The sequence below is a fragment of the Equus caballus genome, chromosome X (assembly GCF_041296265.1).
Source record: "Equus caballus isolate H_3958 breed thoroughbred chromosome X, TB-T2T, whole genome shotgun sequence".
In the NCBI taxonomy this organism is placed as follows: Eukaryota; Metazoa; Chordata; class Mammalia; order Perissodactyla; family Equidae; genus Equus; species Equus caballus.
This window is the reverse complement of record NC_091715.1, coordinates 124,717,285-124,744,979: the sequence shown is the minus strand read 5'-3', so window position 1 is coordinate 124,744,979 and position 27,695 is coordinate 124,717,285. Positions and strand designations below refer to the sequence as shown.

Below are 27,695 nucleotides of genomic sequence, written 5' to 3'. Positions count from 1 at the left end.
ACACAAATGAGCAATAAGCACATGAGAAGATGCTCAACATGCATTAGGGGGATTGCAAATCAAAACCAAAATGAGATGCCACTTTATACCCACTAGGGTGGCTTTACGCCCACTAGGATGGCTATAACCAAAACACCCCCCCAAAAACAAACAAATGAACAAAAAAATGGAAGAAAGCAAGTGTTGGCAAGGTTGTGGAGAAACTGGAATCAAAATAAATCCTAGTGGAAATGAAAAATGATGCAGCCACTGTGGAAAATTTTGACAGTTCATCAAAAAGTTAATTACAGAGTTACCATCTGACCCGGCATTTACACTCTTAAGTATATACCAAGAAAATGGAAGACACATTTTCACAAAGAAATGTGTGTATGAATGTTAATAGCAGCATTATTCATAATAGCCAAAATATGGAGACAATCCAAATGCCCATCTACTGACAAACAGATAAACAGAATGTGGTACATCCATGCAATGGAATATTATTTGGCCATAAAAAGGAATGAAATACATGCTACAACATGGATGATCCTGGAAAACATTATGCTAAGGGAAAGAAGCCAGTCACAAAAGATGACATATAATATGATTCCATTCATATGAAATGTCCAGCACAGGTAAATCTATGGAGACTGAAAGTAGACTAGTGGTAGGTCAGGGCTCATGGGTAGCTGGGGGGTGGGGGTGGGAAGGGGCATGGTAGTTCATGCGTGTAAGATTTCTTTTTGAGGTACCAGAAATATTCTAAAATTGGCTGTGCTGATGGTCATGCGTATCGTGATTACACTAAAAACCATTGAATTGTATACTTTAAATGAGTGAATTGTGTGGTATATGAACTATGTCTCAATAAAGCTATTTTTTAAAAATCTTGTACACCAATGTTCATAGCTGCATCATTTGTAATAGCCAAAAAGTGGAAACAACCCAAATATCCATCAACTGAAGAATGGATAAACAAAAGTGGTTTATCTCTACATAGGAATAATGTGCAGCCATAAAAAAGGAATAAAGAATTGATACATGCTACCACGTGGATGAACCTACCTCAAAAACATTTTGCTGAGTGAAAGAAGCCAGAGACAAGAAGCTACATATTGTATGATTCCATTTATGTGCAATGCCCATAATAAGCAAATCTGTATGACACCAAGTTGATTAAATGTTGCCAGGGGATGTAGGTGGGAGGGAATTGGGAATGGTTATTAAAAGTATAGAGCTTCTTTTTTGGGAGGATGAGAATATTCTGGAATTAAATAGTGGAGATGGTTACACAATATTGTGAATATATTAGGAACCACTGTATCGTACACTTTAAAATGGTGAATTTTTTATGTGAATTTATCTCAAAAAAATTGCCCAAAAGGCTATACAGGAGTAAATCCTTATTTAATGGCAGTCCTGAAAAAAAAAGAACATGTGGCCAGTTAGTCAAGAGAACCAAGAGAGTGGTTATCTAGAAACTTGAGGGGTTTTTTTCCCTCTTTATTTGTGTTGTTATTGTTGCTGTTGAAGCAACATTGGTTTACAACATTATATAAATTTCAGGTGTACACCATTATATCTCAACTTCAGTATAGACTACATCATATTCACCACCAAAAGTCTAGTTGCCATCCGTCACCATTCAAATGTGTCCCTTTACCTCTTTCTCCCTCCCCCCATCCCATTCCCCTCTGGTAACCACCAATCTCTTCTCTGTATTTATGTGTTTTCTTATTGTTGTTGTGTTGTTTTTCTATTTTCCGCATATGAGTGAAATCCTACATTATTTGGCTTTCTCTATCTGACTTATTTCTCTTAGTAGAATACCCTCAAGGTCCATCCATGTTGTCACAAATGGCAAGAGTTCGTATTTTTTATGGCTGAGTAGTATTCCATTGTATATATATAACACATCTTCTTTATCCATTCATCTGTTGATGGGCACTTAGGTTGTTTCCAAGTCTTGGCTATTGTGAATAATGCTGCAATGAACATAGGGGTGCATACATCTTTTCAAATTAGTGTCTTCATGTTCTTTGGATAAATACCCAGAAGTAGAATAGGTGGATCATATGCTAGTTCTATTTTTAATTTTTTGAAGAATCTCCACACTGTTTTCCATAGTGGCTGCACACTTTGGCAGTGGAGAAAGGGTTCCCTTTTCGCCACAACCTCTCCACATGTTACTTGTTACTTCTTGTCTTTTTAATAACAGCCATTCTGACAGACTTGAGGTGACATCTCATTGTGGTTTTGATTTGCATTTCCCTCATAATTAATGATGTGACTATTTTTCCATGTGCCTGTTGGTCATCTGTATATCTTCTTTGGAAAAATGCCTGGTCAGGTCCTCCACCCATTTTTTAATTGGGTTGTTTGGTTTATATTGTTGAGTTGTATGCGTTCCTTATATATTTTGGATATTAACCCCTTATCAGAAATATGATTTGCAGTTATTTTCTCCCAATTGGTAAGTTGCTTTTTTGTTTTATTGAGAGTTTCTTTTGCCATGCAGAAGCCTTTTAGTTTGACGTAGTCTCACTTGTTTATTTTTTCTTTTTCTTTATTTTTTCTTTTGTTTCCCTTGCCTGAGAAGATATATCTTAAAAGATACTGCCAAGACTGATGTCAAAAAGTGTACTGCCTCTGTTTTCTTCTAGGAGTTTTATGGTTTCAGGTTTTACTTTCATGTCTTTAATCCATTTTGAGTTAATTTTTTTTTTTTAAAGATTGGCACCTGGGCTAACAACTGTTACCAATCTTTTTTTTTTCTGCTTTATCTCCCCAAACCCCCCCCCCGTACACAGTTGTATATCTTAGTTGCCGATCCTTCTAGTTGTGGGATGTGGGACGCCACCTCAACGTGGCCTGACGAGCGGTGCCATGTCCACGCCCAGGATCCGAACCCTGGGCCGCCGCAGCAGAGCACGCGAACTTAACCACTTGGCCACGGAGCCGGCCTCTAATTTTTGTATATAGTGTAAGATAGTGGTCTACTTTTAATCCTTTTCACGTGGCTGTCCAGTTTCCCCAGCACTATTTATTGACGAGACTTTCCTTTCTCCATTGCATGTTCTTGGTTTCTTTTTAAAAAATTAGCTGTCCATAAATGTGTGAGTTTGTTTTTGGGCTCTAAATTCTGTTTCACTGATCTGTGTGTTTTTGTGCCAGTACCTTGCTGTTTTGAATACTATAAATTTGTAATATACTTTGGAATCAGGGAGTGTGATGCCCCCAGCTCTGTTCTTTTTTTCTCAGGATTCCTTTTACTATTCAGGGTCTTTTGTTGTTGCATATAAATTTTAGGATTCTTTTTTCTATTTCTGTGAAAAATGTAGTTGGAATTTCTGTAGGGGAGGAGGAGTTTTAAGGATAAAGCTATCAATCACCCAAACAATTTTCCATGTGATGATTCTATTCTCACCAGGATTTCTTTTTAGTATAATCTGGCTTCTCCTGTATATTTCCTTTTCAGAGAAAATTTGCTGATCACAGTCTTCTGATCTTCTTGGCCATTACATTTTTCATGAAAAAAAGGATAAATTGGATTGGGATTTTGGCTTAGTTTATAACTGTTTTCTGGTCATCATGCTGAGGCAGATTGGCCCTCCCCCTCCTAACTTTAGCTCTGGTGTGGAGACTCATGACACCCTAAACACGAAGGAATTTGAGAAAAATTTCATTACTCAAGGGACCCCTGGAAGAGCAGGGGACCAAATAGGTCTGGGAAGGCTTGAGAGAGAGTGCATTGGGACTTTCTAGTCTCTAAGGGGTGGATCTGGGGGAGAATTCCCCTTAATGGGCTGTAGATTTCCAAGTTTTAAATTTCAGCGAGCAGCCTCAGTTTGGGTATTACAAGCCAGGTTGGACAGCAGGCTCGCTGAGATTGGTCTCAGCGTCCGGCCCTCATTTGGGCCCGCGGCCCGTGGCTCACAATCCACGACACACACCAGAGCGGCACTGCCTTCGAGAATGTGTAAGGGCCATGCACATGTCCGTGCCCGCCCTTCCTCGTCGGTTAGAAAAGAAACCCGGATGTGCGGGGAGGAGGGCGGGGGGGGGGGGGGGGGAGGAGGGCGGGGGGGGGGGAGGAGCTGGTGTCTACCCATGAGGCAGTGCGCGTAGTTACATACTTCTGTCCTCGTCTGAGGCGCTCATTCCTCGCTGGGAGTCGCTGAGGCCGCTGCTGTTGCTGTGGCCGCCGCCTAGTGTTTTCGCGCTCCTCCCTTTCCTCCTCCTCTTTCTCCTCCTTCTCTGAGTCCCAGTCAGGCCGACCTTCTCTGCTCTGGGTAAGTGTCCCCCGCCCCCGCTTGCGCCGCACTGAGGCAGCCAGAGGCTCTCCCGCGCTGCCGTGCCGGCCTTGCTCTGAGGATGGCAGGTTGAGGGTCTGGATGCCGGCGTGTGGCGCCCGGATCGCCCAGAGCGAGGGGGAGGGGACGGGCTTGGCAGAGCGGTGGCGGGTGGGCCACCATCTTGCGCCAGCCCCGGCGGGGGAGGGATCTCAGAAAGGTAGCAGCTTGGCGGCAGGGTTTGGCGGCCCGCTCAGGCCGTGGCCGCGCGGGCCGCCACAGCCTCCACCTCACTTCACGGGGCCTGCGGGTCTGTCTGTCCCCAGGCTGGTTTTGGCTTTTCTTTCTGGAGGCAACTCCCTTTGGTCTTTTGTATATTTGATGCCCGATGTTTGGCGAGACCCGCCCACCCCTAATTCTCTTCAGTCATAGGAAAAGAGACCAGAGAAGGTTCCGAACTTTCTGGTTTTAGGGCCCCTTGGGCCTCTCCTTTCTGCCCAAATTCCCCCACCCAGGTTACTGGTCATTTAATGCTAAAACCCTTGTTCTTGCCAAAGGGGCTTCGCTCCTCCGTCAGAGAAATCGTGTTCCATTCCGTTATTGTCTAGAGGAGAAGAGCCCTGAGGAGAAACGTGGAGTTAAGATAATTTTCTAACAATGAGCTTTGCAGGTTTTACTTGATGAGAAAATTATCTCATTCTGAGCTGTTATCCTTCTCTAGACACAGAGGGAATTCCTTTTAACTTATCTCAAGTTTTAATGCTTTTTAAAAGGAGAAATCAGATAAGAAAATGTCAAGTGAGCCAGCTTCTGCAAGCACAGGAGATCTTCATTCAGGGGATTCTCTTTGTTTGCAAAGATTTTTTAGATTTTTTTAAAAAAATCTGTGAACTTAAATTTTGCCTTTATTGTTTTCAGGTTTGGACTGTGAGTTTTGGTGTCTTTTAGTGCCTCAAACATAAAATTGAAACCAAGAAATGAGTTTTAAACTACAAAAGTCTCCTCTTAGCATTTGTGAGATGTTCTGCTTTGGGAGTTACTATGAAAACTCTGTCTCCTTAAGCAGAAACTTTACTGAGCCTATGGAGGCATTGATTTGCTTATAAAATTAAGTTAGGTTTATGTGCTCTTGATGTTTTAACATCAGTACAAATTCCACTATAATTGTAACTTGCACTTGTATATTTCATTGATATCACTCCTTTTGAAGTGGGCTCTGAGATGTTTATAGAACATTTTAGAGGGTGAGGAAACAGCCTCAAGAAGACTTTACCGAGGTCACGTGAGTAGGAAGCGATAGAACCAGTTCTTAAACCTAGGTCTTCTGATGCCTCACTCAATGCTCAATTCACTATATTATGCCCCACGTTTTATGGGAGTGAGGTAGTGAAGGAGAATAAGCAAGGAGGATCATCGAAAAAATATAAGAAATAATTTTTCAGTTCCCCTTTCCTTTATATTTTTATTTTTAAGACTCCATATCTTTCCAACTTTTTAGTATGTAAATAATACTGTTTTTATTTACAAGCACATTGAAAAGTTGAAGAATAGCCCATTGAAAAAAGTTCTGATGTTGAAGAGCAACAAATTTCAGCTTCTCCTATTCGACCCATTTTCCCCAGTTTTCTAGTCCAATCTTTTTTCTTCAGCCTAGTATTTTACTACTCAGTGTGAGCTTTTTTAGTAGAAGTGAAGAGTAAGGGGAAAGGGTTATATAATTCTGTACCTCCTTTCTTGATTCAAAAGGACGTTTAGAACCATACCAAAATTTTTTATTGCTGTTGTTATACTAATTGGACAGGGAAAATACCAAATGAAGCTCAATATTTGTAAATAGAAAGTAATCCATAATTTCAGTGACAGGATATTGAAAATTTATATCAAAAACATTTTGTTATTCTAAAAGTAACTTCTTAGGGCTCAGAAATATTTGACATATTCACTGATTCAATATATAGTCCTGAATATTTTTTTCTGTCTTCCTGCTTCAGAGAGGGACTTAAAAATGTTTGGTTTTCAGTCAGGTTGCTTCAAATAACAACTCAGGAAGACTTGGTTTATTCAGTAATTTGTATCAAAAATGGATATCTAGACTTTTTTGATTCATTCTCTGCAAAGCAGTTTTCTTTTAAGGAGTGTTTTTATTAACTTTCAGTATGTCAAGAAAAATAGTCATCACTATGGACCTTCTGGGTCCAATGGACCATTTTTATTTATTTTAACTCATTTTTTAAATAATTTACACAAGAATAAAGAAATAGTGGAACCAACTTAATTAGATATTTGATAAGAACTTAGACATGGTGTGCTTCTTTGTACAGTCCCTCAATATCTGGGGGGATTGGTTCCAGGACCCCTATGGATACCCAAATCAGCGATGTTCAAGTATATACTTAGAAAAACAAATAAACAAAAATTTTGGATGCCAGTAGAAGAATCCATCTGTCTTTTATTAAGATAGATATTAAAGACATTTGCAAAAATGTATATCAGTGCCATTTTTCTCATGAAATTTTTTGTTTTAGAAAATGTTTTCATTAAAAACATATGAACATGCAATGGGCTTATTAATAATATTACTTTAAATAAATTAATGCATATTTAATTTTTTCTCAGTTTCAATATCTAACATGGTAAGTGTCAATAGATATAATCCACGTGAATGAAATCTCGTTGGGATTCTCAATAAGTTTTAAGAATAAAAAGAGATCCTGAGACCAAAATATTTGAGAACTACTGATCTGGTGTACTTTATTTGTGGCAACATTTTAACAATTCTTTACATGAATTAGAATTTTAGTACTTATATTCATCAACTTATAGTATGAATTCCAGTAAAGAAGGAAAAGTTGAGCAAAATAATGCAAATTCCCACTCAGTTATTCAGCCCCTATGTCCAGTGTTCCCATCATTGTGCTCCACTTCTTTACATGATATTTCCCTGGTGGATAAGTTTTACTCCTATAAAATGTGAGTTAATTAATAATATGTCCTACGTTACTTTAGAAATTAGTGATTATAGAATATCTTATAAAACTTAAATAAAATATTTATTATATAGTTTGGCTTTGGATGGTCAATTATACATTAGTCTTGTCTCCAGGTTATGTGTTTTACATATGAATTACAACAAAAGCAAATTTGTAAAGATAAAATCTTTTCCCTGAATATAATATTAAAAATACTTTGTAGAAAGTAAATTTCATTATAGTGTCCCATCCCAAAAGCTAACATAAAAGAAAATGTTTTAAAATATAGGCAATCTTTGCAAAGTGTTATGTTAATAAATTTTAAATCTCAGTGTCACGTAGCTATTTTCCACAAATAGATGAAGTACGAAAATCAACAGAGACAAAAGTTGAAAACCTGAAAAAAAATAAGGGGAGAATAGTAAAATCAGCAAAGAAATGTCTTCTCAAAATGTACCTGGACTTAATGTGTTCAAGCTTTCAAAAACATAATAATTTCCACAATATAAAAATTTCTTGGACAAAGAAAAGATGGTGAACCTATGTTTTTCTTCTAAATTATGTGATTTGTTCCCAAAATCTGGTTTGAGAGTTTGAATTGTTTAGGTGCCAGTGAAATTGTCTAAGGAACCAAAGCATAATCCAGTGTTTCTTGGATTTGAGTACTGTACAAGTTAATTCTTGTTATAATAAAAACATTTTCACAGACTTTCTTCTACTTAAAATGTATAAAATATGCTTAGAGCTCTTACACAACCATAAAACAAAATAATCAAATAAAACTACAAAATCAACACTATTTGAATCAACTTTAATACAGTGAATGAATAATATATTTTGATGAAACAAAGTCACTGCCTACTTTTTTTGAGTTTTTCATACCTATCTAAACAAGACTTTTCACAGCAAGACCTATCATAGCAAGATTTTTCTATTTGAACCTTTTCAATACCTTCATTTCTGTAGCTAACTGTATCATCATTTGTCCTTCATTTAGGCAAATGCACCACTTAGGTATTCTCTCCTTCTGTTCTTTTATTATTAGCCAGCAGCCATAAAAGTGATAGTACTTGATGACAACGTAGTAGTAAATACAGACAAAAGTATGAGTCCTGATATGATCCAGTAATTCCACTTCTGGATATTTATCCGAAGGAAATAGAAACACTCACCCGAAAAGATATCTGCACCCCATATTCATTGCAGCATTTTTTACAATAGCCAAGACATGGAAACAATCTAAATGTCCATCGTTGGGTGAATGAATAAAGAAAATGTGGTGTATGTATATAATGGAATGTTCAGCTATAAAAAAAGAAGGAAATCCTGCCATTTGCGACAATATGGATGGACCTTGAGGGCATTGTGCTAAAAGATAAATACCGTATGACCTCACTTATATGTGGAATCTAAAATAAAAAACAAAACTGAACCCAGATACAGAGAATAGATTGGTGGTTGCCAGAGGTAAGGGGTGGGAGGATTGGGTGCAGGTGGTCCAAAGGTACAAACTTCCAGTTATAAAATAAAGTCCTGGGGATGTAATGTACAGCATGATGACTATAATTGGAAAGTTGTTAAGAGAGTAGATCTTAAAAGTTCTCCTCACAAGAAAAAAAGATTGTAACTATGTGTGGTGAGGGATGTTAACTAGACTTATTGTGGTGATCATTTGATATATAGAATCGTTATATTGTACATGTGAAACTAACATAATGTTATATGTCAATTATTTCTCAATTTAAAAAAACATGAGTACTGAAATTAGGTGACCGAGCTTTGTTATAAGGTGGTCATCCAGAAGATCCCCAGAGTATGCTTATATTAACTTTTTAGATAGACAGCAAAACACTATATTGTTTTAGAGCTCTCTTGCACTGTCTGGAATATATCTATTTTCCCCAGAGGTCTGTTAGTTTGAAAAATGTTGGGATAATCCATTGGTAAGTGTACTATTACTCTTGAATGCAAGTACCAGAAACGTAGCTCAAAGTAGATTAAACCAGAAATGAACAATTACCTCTCTCTTAACTGAAAAGTCTTAGTAGTTAATTTGCTTCAAGCATAACTAGCTTCAGGTGTTTAAATGGTATCAGAACTTGACCATCTCCACACCCTACCCTCTTTTTATCTACCCTAGAATCTCATGGCTTTGCTATTCTCTTTGTTGACTTTTTTTTAGGCAGTCTTTCTCCACATAGTAACTCCATCACTTCCAGGCTTATATCTTACCAGCTTATTATTTTCTTACCAGTTTTATCGAGATGTAATTCACATAACATACAGTTTATCCATTTCAGTGTACAGTTCAAGGATTTTAATATATTCATAGTGTTGTGCAACCATCACCAGAGTCAGTTTTAGAACATTTTCATCACTGCTAAAAAGAAACTCCATATCCATTAGGACCTGTTTCTCCCAACCCTCCTAGCCCTAAGCAACCACTACTCTACTTTCTGTCTTTATGGATTTGGCATTTCTGGACATTTCATATAAATAAAATTATGCAGTACGTGGTCTTCATGACTGGCTTCTTTCACATAGTATAATGTTCTCAAGTTCCATCTATGTTGTAGTATGTATCAGTTCTTCATTCCTTTATTTGACTGCATATTATTCTATTGTATAGGTATGTCACATTTTGTTTATCCATTCATCATTGGGGAATAGAGTTGTTTCCACTTTTTGGCTATTATCAATAATGCTGCTATGAATATTCATGCACGAGTTTTTGTTGGACGTATGTTTTCAATTCTCTCTGACTAGGAGTGGAATTGCTGGGTCATGTGGTAACTGTGTTTAACTTTGTGAGGAGCTGCCAAAGTGTTTGCCACAGTGTCTGCACCATTTCATATTCCCACCAGCAGTGTATGAGGGTTCCAATTTCTCCATATCCTTGCCAACACTTGTTATTGTCTTTTTTATTACAATCATCCTACTGGAAGTGAAATGGTATCCACTAGTTTTTAAAATATTTCCTCTTGTGGTAAAATACATGTAATATACAATTTACCATTTTAACAATTTTAATCCGTTAATGTTTTTAAAAAATTTTATAGAATGTGTTCTTAAAAGATAGTCTGAAACCAAAAAATATCTAAATAGTAATTGTAATTATTTATACAGGCAGTCTCCAAAAATTGAAAGAGTTGTGTTCCAAGAAGTCTTTTATTAGTCAGTTACTTGGAATTCATTTTCCCCCATAGGAACAGTGTATTCAACATGGGCATAGTATCTCTACCTAAGGCAATAGCTGAAGTAGAGAGTTCTTTTCTCTTCTGCCTATTTTGGTGCCAACTCTGAGTTGCAGAACCTAGAGACACTCTGGAGTTGCTATTATAGGAGCTCTAAGGTCCTCACTGCATGTTTTGCTGGCTAGTTCCTTTCTCTGACAGATGACTCAGTCTAGCATAGAATGCCTTGCTTTGCCACCAAAACTCTGAAGTGATGACTTGAGAGTTTTTTGTGGTGATAGTTTAGAAGGACTTGACTACCTTATTGAATAGCACAGCTTTAGACCGACCTTATGGTTCTAATGGCATCTGAGGATTTCTGACTTTTTTAGAGTTTATGAATGTACCATCTGAGGCCTGCTATGGGCCTCAGAAGTCATCTCTGTAGTCATAGGCAGTGGATTTGACTTGTTTATATAGACTACTTGTACTTTTAGTACTAATTTTAGGATATTTGTGCCAATAAATATTTTATATGATCTTTTAATAAATGTGCCCTATATGAGTCTCATAGGCTGTGCAGTTGTGAGCCTTGAAAACTTTTCTGTATTCTTTTTTTTTTTATTAATGTTATGATAGATTACAACCTTGTGAGATTTCAGTTCTACATTATTGTTAGTCATGTTGTGGGTACACCACTTCCCCCTTTGTGCCCTCCCCACTTTTCTGTATTCTTGGTAGCAGTAGGTCCTTAAGGCTGAGCAAGAATTGACGTGTATTTATTTGCTTGACTTTTTGGTGCCAACTCTGAGTTGCAGAACATAGAGACTGCACTCCCTTATTTCTAGTTTAGGGACAAGCAATAACTATTCAAATAATTGAGTTAAACAGATTCGAATAGTTAAACCTCAGAACTAGGGAAATTTACTTAAGTACAGAATTCACTAGAGATTCTTGTAATAGTAATTCAAACATTTATACCATTAACTTCTGGAGTTAAAGTAGTTTTTTTCCATTGGTCTAAGTCAATCTAAATAATTTGGAATTGGGAAAAGCAGGAAAGCTTGCTTTTGCCAGTCTGAGGATAAAGGCAAACGTGAAGACTCAGTTAGTTCTGTTTATCCTTATACTTCAGGTTTCTGATGTCTGATTTTTTTACTTTTTTTTGAATAATTGAAATAGCTTTTTTTAAGGCACAATTATTTGTATGTAAAAAATTGGTCTATGCATGAGAATTCAGAATACAAATCCTGTCTTAAAGAAAGCAATTCAAAGGATTTTTTGATAATGTTTAATATAACAGCTTTTTTGAAAGTCCAAGGAACCATAGGCATATTAGATTATAAACTTCTGAAAGCAAAGTCTATAATTTGTTCATCCTAATTTTTTCCCTAGAACTGAGCACATTAATTACCTTGAGCATAGGGGCAATGAGTAATTATTTTTTAATGAATTAATCTATGATGAAATTTGTCCAACTAATTTTCTGTTCCTTTCGGTTAGCATTAAGAAACCAAAAAAGTGGGGCCGGCCCGGTGGCGCAGCGGTTAAGTTCGCACGTTCCGCTTCTCGGCGGCCTGGGGTTCGCTGGTTCGGATCCCGGGTGCGGACATGGCACTGCTTGGCAGCCATGCTGTGGTAGGCATCCCACGTATAAACTAGAGGAAGATGGGCACGGATGTTAGCTCAGAGCCAGGCTTCCTCAGCAAAAAGAGGAGGACTGGCAGTAGTTAGCTGAGGGCTAATCTTCCTCCAAAAAAAAAAACAAAAACAAAAACAAAAAAAGTACAAACAAAAAATTGTTTTGAACATGTTTTCTTTTAATAATTTTATCTATTTTTGAAATGTGAAGAATAAGTAACAGTTAAAGATTAATGTCACTTAGCATTTCAAAATTCAGATTTACTAAAACATATATTACAGGGTGATTATTCATTTTTACAAAAAGATGCGTTTCAAAAATTGTTTGCGATTTGGGGGTCATCCAGGTGGCGCAGCAGTTAAGTTCTCACATTCCGCTTCTGCAGCCCGGAGTTCACCGGTTCAGATCCCGGGTGAACCTACACACCACTTGTCAAGCCATGCTGTGGCAGGCATCCTGCATATAAAGTAGAGAAAGATGGGCACGGATGTTAGCTCAGGGCCAGTCTTCCTCAGCAAAAAGAGGAGGATTGGTGGCACATGTTAGCTCAGGGCTAATCTTCCTCAAAAAAAATTGTAATTTAATAATTCATTAGATTTCTTCAAGTAATAAATGCTTAATACATTCAGCATTTTATTTAATAAATTTGAATTCATTCAGGAATGAATCAGTTATGGAAAGTGAATAGCATGTGTATATCAAATATATCAAATTCAAAAGGTAAGGTTTCTGTAGGAGAAAAAGATTAAATGTGTGTACATTTAATTTAACAAATCCACCCTGATAGTAGATATCCTTCTTTTATAGGGAAGAAAACTAAGACTTAACTTGCTACCTTTTCTGGAGTCACATGGTGAGTTTGCTGGAGATTGAAATTAGACCCAAAGATTCTGAATCCCAAGTTTCATGTTTCAATATTTGCTGTTACTTAAAGTGACTCATAAAATTGATTGATGTCATGTGTCGGTGCTTAGGTGACTCTGCAACTTGATGGACGACGACAACCCTTTTCAGCCAAAAAGTAAGTATTGCTCCTGCAAGTGATACTAGTATGCGTGGCTTCTGTACTGATAATCTTGCTTCGTGAGAAAAGGTGATAGCGATGGAGGTGGGCACATTTTTTTAAAAAAATAAAAACACTTAAATTTGTTAAAGTAATGCATACTCATAGTAAAAAAAGAACGATATACAGTAAAAATGTCAGTAAAGTAGAAATGAAGTGTTTCCTCCTCATCTCTAGAGATAAGTAGCATTATCTGTTTGGCATACGTAGTCACAAACTTTTTTATATGCATAGACAAAAACTAAATTATTTCCAGATAAGAGCATACTGTAAATACTATTATGTGCCTTTAAAAAATTTTTACTCAACAGTTTATCTTGAATATATTGACAGTGGCAGTACCCAGTTAAAACGAATAAGGAAGATCTGTGTGTCAGCATGGTATCAAAACCACGGTATCAATATAGATTTAAATGATTTTTTAATTATCAGTATATGTGGCATTTCCTCATTTTTTAAAAGTTTGACATTGCTTGACTTTGCCTAGTTTCTTAGCCCATAGATTTTCACATGTTAAGTGCCTACTGCATATTCAGTAGACTACTATGTGCAGGAGAAAACACAAAGAAAGAAGAAAATACATTCTTCACTCTCGAGCTTACTTTGAAGTTATTAGACATGTACAGTTAAGACACATTAAGAAATAGTGAGCAGTTTGAGATCATATAAGTAAGTCTTGAATTGCTTGGCATAGACTGTCACTGTAGTAAGAGAGAAGAAAAACAAGATTTCATGGTTTACTCAAAGTTATAATTGAACCAAGAGTTGGGAAGAGGCAGGGAATTCATATTTTCTTGAATATCTGCTTGAAGTTAGGTACTTTAGATGGGATTTTCCTGAATCTGCATTACCACTATGATTAGGTAGATATTGTAGCCATATTAGAGGTGAGGAAACATTCAAGTAATTTCTCGTTACTTGATTAGAAATGGTGCAACGAAGATTTGAACTATTCAATTTCATGTCCAGTCCATACTCTTTCTCCTACGCTCAAATAATGTGGACAGAAAAGAAAGGGGTCAGTTCATAAAATTAGTTACATTTGGGAAGGTGGGAAGGTTTTTTGTTTTGTTTTGATTTGTTTTATGGTAAGTGGACTACAAAACATTAAACAACGTTATGCCAAGAAATGGTTTTGGCGTACCTGTATAAAAGGGGAAAATAAATTAAAAGTTTTTAAATGAATAGCACCAATTTGTTAAGTTGTTTCTTTTGTATGCCATCCCCAAATCATTGTTTTAACATAGTACTTTTTAATTTTGAGTAAAAAGTAGAAATGACATTATTTTAATCTAGTAAAATTACCTTTAGAAATCACTGCATTTAAAAGATAAAGATATCATTGTCTACAAATAAAAAGAAACCATTGTCTAAGCCAGAACCCTGGAGTTATGATTTTGTTTTGATTATTTTTTTAGTTCCTCCATCCACGTCTCACTCCCTATATCCAGCACCGCTTGTGCGCATCCCCACTGCTGTTAATTTAGATGCTCCCTTAACACATTTTTTTAACCAGAACCATCCATACATAGTTTTAAAAAGACGAATAGTTTGAAAGTTATAAGTTGCACAACCACAGTTTCTTGAAGGGTGAGAGAGCTGTGTATGCACATGGGTGTGCATGTGTTTTGGGGCTATGTACTCCCTATTTTTTCAAGATATCCACTTTCTTTAGTTTAGCTATTTTTGTAATAATAATTTCCATATTTCCAAATTTTTAAGACACATACACATACTGCTATCTCTTGAATCATCAATTTTTGCCATTATCTAATGATTTTTCTATCAAGGAATATGAGGGTTTTAGTTTCCTTACCCTTACCCCTCCCTCCAAGCATCTCCCAATGTAGTTATATCTCAATTTTTGGTTACATCATATTTTTTAATGATGTTTATTGTGATGACCATAATAAATATTGTTCACTGATGAGCACAGTACTATGGAATTAATATGTTGTGGATACAGCTTCTGTTTTCTCTTTTTTTTATATATCCAACAATTTAAATTTTTCATCCTTAAAAACTTGCTAAATTTTATTAAAATCTATAGCCAAGATTTCTCACACGCTTCTGTAGCCCTCTTAACTCAATTTTCTACACAATGAAACTTGCCAGGTAGTCTAACAACTTAATTTTTAATCTTCTGTGTGTTTGTGCGTGGTCTCCTGGAGACATTCCTCCTAAGTGTAATGTTCTGCTCTATTCTGGCTTGGTGCTCTCTAGACCTGTTGAACAGCTACTGTCCTGGGATTTGCCTGTGTCTTCGTATTGTGTTGAATGTCATGTTTTCTGCATCTTGAGTCTTCCTCCTTCTTAAGTCTCATTTTTTGGTGGGTTCTTCCTGAGAAAGAAAGGGTGAATGGGAGGTAACTTTTGTGTGATGTTGCTGGTCTTTTATTCTTGATGAAAGAATATGTGCCTCATGCTTGACAAAAATCTTGTCTGGGTATAGAATTCTAAGTCGAAAATTATTTTTTTACTAAGACTTTTGAAAGCATTTTTCTACCTTTCTTCCCCCCCACCCCGTCTCTCTTCTGTCTCTCTCACTCTCTCAGATTTTATCTCTTGTGTTCTAAAATTTCATGATATGTCCCTCTACTCTAGATTTTTCCCTTGATCATTGTGCTGGGTGCTGGTGGGCCCTTTCAATCTGGAGATTTATGTTCTTTAGAACTGGGAATTTTTCTTGTATTTTTTCTTTGATTTCATCTCTCCTTTTTCTCTATTCTTTTTCTGGAAATTTTATTAAGTGACATACCTTTGAAATTGATTTTCTAACAATTTTGTTTTCTCTATTTAGTATATATATATATTTGTCTTTTAGTTCCACTTATGGGACATTTATTCAACTTTGGCATTTGGGGTTTTTTGAATTTTGGCTTATTTTTAATCTTTTTGTTTTCTGAATGTTACTTTTTATAACATTCTTGTCTTATCTCATTAAAAATGCTAACTACATTCTTTCTACTATTTTCTCCTGCCCCCTGTATTGTCTCTATTTTCTTTAAGATTTTTTAATCTGTTTTATTGCTTTAGTCTTTCACGTTGGAGGTTTTAATCTTTCTGGTGCTCATTGCTTGTCCATCCATGTTTAAGAACAAGGCACTAAAATGCTTCCTAGGAGCTCTGTGTGCTTGGTCAGCACTTACAGGCTGGTGGTATTCACAGTATGTTCTTTGCTCCGTTTCTTCAGGTGAGAAATGTCTAATCTGCCCTGGGATGGAATAAGTCTCAATTCCCCTCTGTTCACTCTGGCACCTCATCCCTGCTGTGCTCTGTGCCTGACATCCCTGAATCGGGTTCAGTTTTTCCAGTATATCTCCCACCTATTGTCTCTTATTCTTAGTTTATCACCTTTTTGTTAATATAGAAGTTTGTGGGGGGTTTTCAGATAATAGTTAGGTACGATCCTTTTCATAGATATATTCTAGTCATGGCACTGAAACTCACTTTGATTGGATTTGATTGTTCCTATAACATATTGGCTACTGTAAATAACTACTGTTATCCATTATCTAGCTAGCTAGCTTAATTTTGCTAATTTAGATCTTAGAGATTGAGTTCTGAGTTTCTTACTTTTGCTGTCGTGTATTGAGTATAAATATCAATTCAGTAATCGCTATTAGCATTATTAAAGTACATCTTAAATCATACTATGTATTGAAAAAATGTATTTTGAAGAAATAAGATTTTCTTCTCTCATTTTGAAAATTAGCTAATTCAAAAATGGCAGAACTCTTTATGGAATGTGAAGAAGAAGAGCTAGAACCATGGCAGAAGAAAGTGGAAGAAATTCAAGATGAAGATGATGATGAGCTGATCTTTGTTGGAGAGATATCAAGATCAAAACCAGCCATTTCAAGTAATCACTTACTTTCATTAAAGTTTTAGAAGACATTATGTCTAATGGAAAAACCTGTGGGCTGTCTTATATGTCCTTACTCTGTAAGGAGTTGGAGGTGAGAGGGAGCATAGAGGTCAGTAAGAATTTGTGAGAATCCAAGGGAGGAGGTGGTTGGGGACTTGAGTAAGGAGGTGAGATGTTAAAATATGTTATGAGAGAAAAGGAAAATGGTAACTAAGTTAACTAAAGGTTGAGATTAACCAACGACGTTATAGGCCTTCTGAGATTCTAAATCGTATTTTTTTAGTGGAGCCAAGTACCCTATTTACCTTTTTATTTGTTAATTTTTCTTTTTCTCTCTTAAGCCAAATGTACCTAGAAAAGGAAGCATTTGGAATGCTTTGCTTAAAATATCAGAATACTAAATAAGTTTGTGTTAACCTCTGATGGGGATTCTCACATCCAGGCAACCACCTCATCACAGTGTCATCTTGATTCATGGCTACAAAATGTACAGGTGCTGCGTGACTGTACAATCTGTTGTCTGTGTCCTAACACAGGCTGTAGTTCTGGCCACACCCATCTTCCATCAACTCCTGACTATATTCATGAAGGACAGAGAGCCTGGTCTTTAGCCACTGTACTTGGATGACGCAGGCAATCAGCACACTTAATCCTCGTGGCTTTCTAGCAGATGTGTCCAGTACCTTTGTGGATTGTTAGATTTCTGTTAGAGTAGTTAGACTTGATGGTGTTATAACGTTAAAGTGAAGATATTGATGATACCTGTTAAAATGTCCAATCAAAAATATGTAAAGTGCAAAGGAAGAACATACTGAGTTTCACTATGTTGAGAGAAAGAAGAAACAGGTTCTTTTCCATTATATTTGCCTTTTTTTAAGCCAGGAGAATTTACCAAAGAATGTAGCCAGCATACCAATGTTTTCTTACTTACCATGGCAGGGCATAATAGTGTGGTTATGAGATGCATTTTTAATTTTCTGAAAGCCTAGTTCTTGCTTCTCTTGGAGCTAATCTTGGAAGAGCACTTCTATTTAGTTTTATCAGAGGTAGAAGAATATAATTTAATTTAACTCTCAATATCATTTCCTGTGGCAAATTGAGAGGTGCTAAGTGGAATGCCACTTCAATTATAAAATGAACCAGACATTTGGCATGTTTGCTGCTGATAGTGGAACAGAATACTATATTCTCTTAATTATTGTTTCCTAGTCACTGTGATTATTTTTATACTGAAATATATTTCAAAATTATTATTCAAATCATCTTATTGAAAGCATGACAGTTCAAGTGGGATTTATATCAATTGTGGGTGACTGTTAACAGTACTCAACTAGAACAATGTATATTAGTTTTAAGTGATTCTGTCAAAATGAAAATTGACCCCAGTGAAATTTCTTTTCTAAATTAACTCAGAATTTAAATGGTTTTACTGATGTTTTATGTGTGAGCCATAAAATATTTTTAGCATATGGAACATGGGCTAAATATTTATATAGCACCACCAGGAGAGGGCGCAAAAACTTGTGTTTAATAAACTACAGTCATCAAAAAGTACCATAGGAATAGCTCTTTAATGGCTTGAGTAAATACTTATCTTGAATTTCTGAATGAAAAGAATATCAAGTGGTTTGAAGGAGCAGGTTTTTCTCCTGGAAGACTTCTGTAGTGCTAAGCCGTAGAGCACTGCATTTCCATTATCATAGAACAATCCTAATTTTGTGTGACCCTTTAAAGACTTATTTTATGAGATCTGGTTCTTTTGTACTAGGAGGGGGAAAAAGGAAATTTGTTGAGGTTTTATGGGATTTTTTTAATGCTTTATATCTTTTCCAGATTAGCAGTTTTAGGCAAATCACTACTCTTCCAAATTTTCATTTGATTCCTCAATAACCCAGAAATTATGGGTTCACATGGGCACAAGAATGAGCAGTCAAACTGGTCCAAAGGGTCATGTCAGGCTCAAATTGACTTTTCCTCTAGTAGTAGCTTTGAGATACTCTGGTACTGTGAGTTCAACTTAGTCTGCAGTCTCTGATAGTGTCCCTTTCAGAACTCAAGAGAATTGGTAGAGATAATGCAATCAGCTTGCCCATAAGGACACTTCCAGAATTTTAAGGGTATGAATGTGGCATGGAGATTGGAGAAGGGCTTGATTTCAAGTCACAGGAACCCAAGTCTATATACAATCCTGTCACCGTTAAGAGAAAGAAATATACTTCAATTATTGGTTGCATATGGAAGAGAAAGAAATATACTTCAATTATTGGTTGCATATGGATATATTTTTGGAAAGTTTCGTCTATCTTAATATGTATTTCATTCAAATAACAAATTTTAAAATAAATATAAATTTTATAGATATTTTGAACAGAGGTAACTCCAGCTCATCTTCAAAGGGAGTAAAGAATGAGACACTCAATCAAGGTACAGTATTGTACTATTTTAATTGCAAAGTGAAATATTTTGACAAAATTGGTTGTATAGAAAAATATTCAATATATTATATAATTTTGAAATACAGGTGTTACTGATGCATTCAAGCCTACAAGTCAACACTACAAAGACCCAACCTCAAATCCAGTGTCTGCCTCGCCTAGATTTCGTCCTGAATCTAAATCTTCACAGACATCTGTTATTCGGACAGCGTCTAAACCTGTAAGTGTTCCTGAAACTACACAATTAGCTCAGGGACACATTGGCTATTATAGTACCCAGTTAGAATTGGAGACTAGCCTAGTCACCATTCCAGTAGAAGCATAATCACTTTCAGAAAGTGTCACCATCTTTATGACAGCTCAACCAATATCCAAAGTAATAACTGGAAATTAATAAATCAGGTCATATGCTTAAATTCAATAGGTATAGTATTGAAAACTATGCTATCTAAAGGTGGGTAAAAAACTATAATCAGTAATGAATATTATGTAAGGCAAAATTCTTAAGATAGTAACCTGAACAAGGTATTCTTAGTTGGGAAGTTTGTTCCGAGGTCATTGTTGCTGTTTATTCTGAAAACATAGCTTCATAGTTGAGTTTTTCAAACGTTTAACAGAAATAATAGATAATAGTGATATTTAACATTTGTTCGACTGATAATCTGGGTAAAGTCTTTGTTCTAAATGCTATATATAAATTAATCTCATTTAATTCCTGTGACTCCCCTATGAAGGAGGCACGGTCATCCCCATTTTATAGTTTAGGAAACTGAGGCTCAGAGAGGCTAAATAATTCACTCTAGGCCACACAGCTGGTAAACGATGGATCTGGGATTTCAATCTAGGTTAGCCCACAGTTTTTAAAATATGCACATACACACATCCACCCACACATTTAAGTATATACTTTTTGAAATAGAAGCATAACCTTAGAGCAATAGTATAGTCCACAGACCATTGGGGTTCCTGAGACTCTTTCAGGGGTCAGTGAGGTGAAAACTATTGTCATGATAACACTAAGACGCTTGCCCTTTTTACGCTGTCCATATTTGCACTGCTGATGCAAAAGCAGTGGAGGGGACATCTGCTGGTGCCTTAATCTGAACCAAGGCGGTGGCACTGAACTGTACAAGTAATTTTTGTATTGGTGACCACCAAGCACTCACAGTAGAAAAATTTCACTTTCACTTAAGAATATCCTTGAAGAAGTAATAACTGTCACTAATTTTATTAACCTCAACCCTTGAATGCATTTCTTTTTAAATATTCTGTGTGATGAAATGGGTGGTATGCATAAAGCATTTCTTTATCTCCAGTATGAAGGTTTACTTGAGGAGAAGCACTTGTGTGACTGAATTGCAAGCTGAACTAGCTGCTTTTTAAAAAAAATGGAATGCCATTTTTACTTGAAAGGATGACTGACAAAGCACCATGTATTGATCATTTATTGCTGTATAACAATAGGATTCTCTCTTTGTCTTTAATTTGGGACATTTTACTTATAATGTGTCTTGTTGTAGGCCTGTTGGTGTTCATCTGTTTGGTGCTCTCTGTGCTTCCTGTACCTAGACGTCTGTTTCCTTCCTTAGGTTAGGAAAGGTTTCAGCTATTATTTCTTCAAATAAATTCTCTGCCCCTTTGTCTCTCTCTTCTCCTTCTGAGACCCCTATAATATGGATGTTAGTGCACTTCATATTGTCCCAGAATTCCCTTAGACTGTTCTCATTCTGTCTAATTCTTTTTTCTTTCATCTGTTCAGCTTGGGTGATTTCCTCTAGTCTTTCTTCCAGCTCGCTGATCTGTTCCTCTGTATCGTCTACTCTGCTATTGAGTCCCTCTAGTGAATTTTTCATTTCCGGTATTGTATTCTTCATTTCTGATTCCTTCTTTTTTATATTTTCCCGTTCTTTGCTGATGAGCCCACTGTGTTCATCCAGTCTTCTCCCAATATCAGTGAGCATCCTTGTGAGTTTTTGTTTGAACTCTTTGTCAGGTAGATTGCTTATTTCTGTTTCATTTAGTTCTTTTTCTGGGGTTTTGTCCTATTCCTTGCTTGGAATGTATTCCTTTGCCTCTTTCTCTGTGCTTATATCTATGTATTAGGTGAGTCAGCTATGTCTCTTGATCTTGGAGAAGTGGCCCTATGTAAGAGATACCTTTTGAGGCCCAACAGTGTGCTTCCCTCTTGTCACCAGTCCAAATGATCCAGGAGTGACCCCTGTGTAGGCTACTTGTGTCCTTTTGCTGTGGCAGGGTTGCTTTTACTGCAGGTACCCAGAGAGTCTAGTCTTTACTCCCCTGGCAGGCTGTTTGTAAATTGGGTTTGGGGAGCCCCAGCACCATTGACTACAAGGTCTAATAACACATTCTTGTAGCAGTTTTCCTGATAATTGGGTGGGTACCCAGTGTAGCTGGTTGCTAGCCTCAGGGGCTTACAGTTGCTGTAGTCTTCAGGCCTGCAAGGCTGTTGTCAGCTCTCTTAGGATTGTAGCTGAGTGGGGCTGGCCCCAGGCCTGGGGGGACCCAATTGTTTCAGGCTTTGGAAGGTGGGGCCAATCCTCTTTGTGGCTGTTTGTGAAGCATAGGTCTTCTGCCACTGATAAGCCCCACCCCCAAAGGTCCACATACATCATCAACACAGTCCTTGTCCATGCAGACTCCTCAACACCCTGGAGAGTACCCCGACACTGCACTGCAGAGGCCCCCACCTCTCCACCAGTGCCCCCAACAGTTCCCCTGGTCCTCACACAGGCCCTGCCCCACAGAGGCAGACACACTTGTCTGCCTGTAGAGGAACAAGGCACCCAGTCTAGGCAGGCTGACAAGTAGCCTGAGGGCTTGCTATTGGGTGGGGCCGGTCTCTAGGGCAGGCTGCCTGCCCTGGCTGAAGTGTATTAAATCTGTGCTCTAGTGGGTGTGGCAGACCCCTGGGCTATCAGGCCAGGGGAAGCATTTCAATGGTGTCTGCCAGGTCTGTGTCAGCACACCTGTACTAGGTCACAACAATGGCTGCCACCAATGTCTCAGTCTCTGGGGAGGTCTCACCTCTCATCGAGATGCATCCAGAGCCTACCAGGTGAGTCTCTCTTCACCAAAGGACTGTGAAGCTTTCTTTTTGGAGATTTTAGGTTGCTCTCTGAGACAGTGAATTTGTGTGTGGGCCCTTTAAGACTCGGGTCTTATCGGCTTCATTGGATAGCTTTTCTGGGAGTATTCCCCGCTTCAGTTAATAGCCAGCGAAGCCAGGTAATAAGACACTCGTCTCAGTTATGCTGAATCTGAAGGGTGCTTATAGCAGTAATGGGCCCCCGCTAAGGTCCCCACTCCTCCAAGAAGGGCTGCATACCTTAGGTTGGCTCCTGCCCTGCCAGCTGTGGAGCTCTGGGGCTCATGAAGGTGGCTTTTTTTCCTCTCCAGAAGGAATTTCTGCCTCTTCCGCCTCAGTCAGGACAGTCCCTTGTTGTGGGGGTTCTTTTTATCCAGTTTTCAGTTTTCTCTCCAGGGTAATTTTTCCAAGAATAGTTGTAACCTGGTTGTGTTTGTGGAAGGAGGGGAGTTCAGAGTCTACCTATGCTGCCGTCTTGACGAGATCTCACTGTATAACAACAGTACCACAAACTTAGTTTAAAGCAATGTACACTTATTATCTCATGATTTCTATGAGTCAAGAGTCAAGGCATGGCTTAACTGGGTACTCTGCTTTGAGGTGTCACAAGGCTGTAGTAAGGTGTCAGCCAGAACTGAAGTGTCATTTAATACTGCTTCCAAGCTCACGTGGTTGTTGGCAGCATCCAGTTCTTTGTGAGTTGTCAGACTTGGGGTGTCGGTTTCTTTCTGCTGTCAGTCAGAGACCACCCTCCTTTCCTTGCTCTGTAGGCCTTCCTAACATGGCTGCTTCCTCAAAGCCAACAAGGGAAAGAGAGTCCTCAGCAAGATGGGCTATGTAACATAATCATGTACTTTTCATCACTTTTGCCATAGTCTGTTGGTCAAAAGCAATCATAGATTCTGTCCACACTCCAGGGGAGATTACACAAGGGTGTAAGTATCATGAGGGAATTGTGGGGGCCACATTTAGAGTGTGTCTGACACACGGTTTTACAGTCCTCAAAAATGTACAAAGTGTGCCTATCGTGGAAAAACTACTGATAGTATTCTTGCCAATGATAAAATTTGAACTTTCAAGCAAAGATTTGAAGTTTGGATAACTTACATCTGCATTCTGAAACAATTGCCCCTTGTACCCTGGACTAGTCTAAGAAACTGGAATGAAAATGAGAGACTTGAGTGTTGATTCTGTTTTTGTTCATAACTAGAGCATAGTCATAACCTCTCTGGGCTCCACTTTCTTCATTTCTAAAATGAAAATGTTTACCCAGACCACTGGTTCTCAAACTTGGATCCCGTAAGCATCCACAGGCCGCTTTAATGTTTTTAAAAACTTAATAAGTGAGGGGCTGGCCCCGTGGCCAAGTGGTTAAGTTCATGTGCTCTGCTGTAGGAGGCCCAGTGTTTCGTTGGTTTGAATCCTGGGCGCGGACATGGCACTGCTCATCAAACCACGCTGAGGCAGCATCTCACATGCCACAACTAGAAGGACCCACAACGAAGAATATACAACTATGTACTGGGGGACTTTGGGGAGAAAAAGGAAAAAATAAAATCTTAAAAAAAAAACTGAATAGGTCTATCTGAAGATGGCATGTGTCAATTGAAATAAAGAGTCTAGGTAAAGGTTAAATGAAGGAGTTTATTCCATAATCAAAGTGAGGAACTCGAGTCCTGGGATATAGTCCAACAGAGTGTTCTGAGGAACTGCTCCAAGGTCCACAGATCTGAGTGTAAATTATATACTTTTAAACAAAGCAGTGTACGTGCAGGAAAGGGCTTATTCATCTAATAGCCACATACTTCAAAGATAACATAAACAAGAATTTTTTGGTTATATGTTAAACAAGGCTTGGAATGTTGGTGTTATCTATGTGTGGAGGGAGGCAAGGCCAGGGTTGGTGAATTTTCCCTTAATCTCCAAGAAGCACAGCTGGGGAAATGTACAGCAGGTACCTTTTATCTTTTCCTGTTGTGGATCTGTCCAGCTGGCACCTTCAGTCATGAGATGTGGGGTTGCAAGGTCATTCTAACCCAAGCTTAGGATAGCCCAAGTGGCTGCTTCATAGCACAGTATGGATTTTAAGCCTATGTAGCTCACTTGTTAGATTCACCTATTACACCAGGGAGAGGAGTCCCAAAAGTTTGTTCACACAGGCCACCAGAAATTTAAAAATTATTTGAGTTTTAGCTAGAATCGGATTAACTCAGTGGTTTTCTCATGCTATCATAAGCTGTTTGATATTTAAGAAAAACAAAAAAGAAAACGTTATTTAAATGCAAATAGATGAAAAATCGTCCCTAACTGGGTCCGAGGAGAACAAATAACAAAGAGTCAGGGGTGGACGGTGGTGATATCTTTCGTATTAGAAAAGTTAGAAACTAGAGCTCATTGAAACTCAGAATTTTTTGTTTCTGTGGGTATGCTTGTTTAATCAAAGCTCCTCAATCAAATTCCCAATCCTAGGGAGCTTTTTTTCTTTGTATTTGCTGAGGCAGAGTAGCCCTGAGCCAACATCTGTGCCAATCTTTCTCTATTTTGTGTGTGGGTTGCAGCTGCAGCATGGCTGATGAGTGGAGTAGGTCTGCACGTGGAATCCCAACCCACAAACCCGGGCTGCCAAAGCAGAGCACACTGAACTTAACCACTACGCCACAGGGCTGGCCCCTAGGGAGATTCTTCTTTTTATTTGTTTGTTTTCTGTGTGAGGAAGATTGGTCCTGAGCTAACATCTGTTGCCAATCTACCTCTTTTTGCTTGAAGAAGATTGTTGCTGAGCTAACATCTGTGCCAATCTTCCTCTACTTTGTATATAGGATGCTACCACAGCATGGCTTGATGAGCAGTATGTAGGCCCAATCCAGGATCCAAACTGGCAAACCCTGGACTGCCGAAGAGGAGTACGAAAACTTCACCAGGCTGGCCCCACCTAGGGAGCTTTTTAAAAGTAGAGATTTTTGTCAGTTGGTCTGGGGCGAGGCCTGGGCATGATAGATTTTTTTAAAAACTCTCCAGGTGATCTCATGTGCAGCCAGGGTCTAGAATGACAGATATATATTCTCAAATGAATTGAGAATGCTGTGTAAGGGAATTTTCTCTGAAATTTTTGAACTTTTTTATTCTTTTTACTTCAACATCTCAGGCAGGCAGCCAGGGAAATAATTATTATTACCCCTTTTAAAGTCAGTGTGATACAGCTTAAGGGCACAAGCTGTACAATCAGGCCAACCTGGGTTCTGATTCGAGCTTCATCATCGATAACAAGCTGGGTTGTACTGGGAAACTTACTTCACCATACTTAACCTTAGTTTACTTATTTAGGCAATGAGATAATATCAGGCCTTTAGTACTGTTGTGACAACTGCTTGATGGACTACATGTACTGTGAAAGAGGCAAGTACATTTTAAATAGACAACAATTGGTGGCTATTGTTTCAGTTGGAAAGATGAATAACTTGAATCTCAGAAATGACTTGCCCAAGTTGCATAGTTAAATAAATGGACATCTGAAGCCAAGTCTATTGCCTGTTGTACTTTACCATTGTATTTGGTATCTTGCTGAACTATTTTATGAGATATAAAAAGTTCCCAGTTGAAGAATTATTTTATCAAGTTATTTGTTGAATAATGTGTCTGCTCCCTGAAATGGTGGTACTTAATTAAGCAGAGTTATCACCTCAAAAAGGTTTACAGCATTAACTTCATTTGGAGGAACTTCTGTTAAAGATCGATTTTGGAAATTGCTAGTGAATATCTTCCATTTTTAAGTGCAGATACAAGGCTCAAATGCAGAAATCTACTTCGTATGCTTCAAATTCTAGGAATGAGATGGTTTGGGTCACTTCAATATTTGTCTCCATAACTTCTCAACAAACCCATGTCAACAGAAAACTTAGTAGAGAAATAAAATTCTTAAAACCTGATTGTCTCTCAGCTTGTAAGCAAAAACACGCAAGTAAGATCCTTATACTCCTATTGTAAAGGTCATACGTATTGGGCGGATAGAAAAGAAACAGAGGAGAATACATACTATATTTTGGTTTTATTTTCTGCAGATGGTTAGTGTGGTATGTAGCGTGTATCAATCACGACTATATTTTATGCACAGATATCAGTTCCTCTTTTTTCGCTAAACTTTATATTGGGAACATTTTTCTTTATCTTGGATAGTTCTCAAAAAACGATGTTGCACGATAATCTATTTAATTTATTTAACCATTCCTCCATTGTTGGACATATAGGTTTTTAATTTTTGCTATTAGAAATAATTCTCCATTAAATGTTTTGATTTCCTTAGCATAAATTCTTAGAAGTGGAATATTTGGAATAATTGGATCAAAGGGTATGAACACTTTAAAGCCATTGATAGATACTGCCAAAATTTTCTTGCAGGAATGTTGTGCCAAAATATAGCCTCTACTTTGCCAATAATATTATCTTATTTTTTTTCTGAGGAAGACTAGCCCTGAGCTAACATCTGTTGTCAATCTTCCTCTTTTTTTTGCTTGAGGAATATTAGTCCTTAGCTAACGTCTGTGCCATCTTCCTCTGCTTTATATGTGGGTCTCCGCTTCAGCACGGCTGATGAGTGCTGTAGGTCCATGCCCGGATCCGAACCCACAAACCTGAACCACTGAAGTGGAGTGTGCCAGACAAACACTAGGCTATGGGGCCAGCCTCTAGCGTTATTTTTTAACTTTATTTTTTATTTCAAACTAATTTTAGATTTCCAGAAAAATTACAAAAATAATCCAGAGAGATCCCATATACCCATTACCCAGTAGATGCTAATTTTGACAGAGAGTAATAATTACCTTGGTGTTTTATAACTTATTAGTAATTGATTCATTAAGGTTATCTTTATAGTATTGGCATACAGTTAAATTTACCTTTATAAAAGTTTATGAAACAAAATAATTATAACTTTTTACAGGATTTTACAAAGAATTCATCACAAGTTGAATCGGATGATTCTCCAGATTTACTGTTTGACTTGACCCAGGATACAATACCACTATCTCAAGAGGGATCAACAATTTATATAGAAGGTTTGGTTTAGCACTTTGTATAAATGTAGTAACAAGAGACTTGATGAATATACATATATGGAATGAATTTCTGTTTTGAAGTCCATACCTTCATGTTAAGTTTTCATATATTAT

At 37.6% G+C, this 27,695-nt stretch overlaps 1 protein-coding gene across 1 annotated transcript in view; it reads left to right on the top strand.

Annotated features, from left to right (window-relative positions):
• The first annotated feature begins 4,045 nt into the window (after nt 1-4,045).
• Nucleotides 4,046-27,695, top strand: part of ZNF280C (zinc finger protein 280C) — an 88,301-nt gene continuing 64,651 nt past the window's right edge. Inside the window, exons 1-7 of the mRNA XM_001491635.5 lie at nt 4,046-4,274; nt 12,866-12,911; nt 13,033-13,079; nt 16,837-16,983; nt 19,348-19,413; nt 19,511-19,644; nt 27,467-27,581. Coding sequence (XP_001491685.2) covers nt 13,049-13,079; nt 16,837-16,983; nt 19,348-19,413; nt 19,511-19,644; nt 27,467-27,581 — 493 coding nt within the window. The 5' untranslated portion in view covers nt 4,046-4,274; nt 12,866-12,911; nt 13,033-13,048. The remainder of the gene's footprint in view (nt 4,275-12,865; nt 12,912-13,032; nt 13,080-16,836; nt 16,984-19,347; nt 19,414-19,510; nt 19,645-27,466; nt 27,582-27,695) is intronic.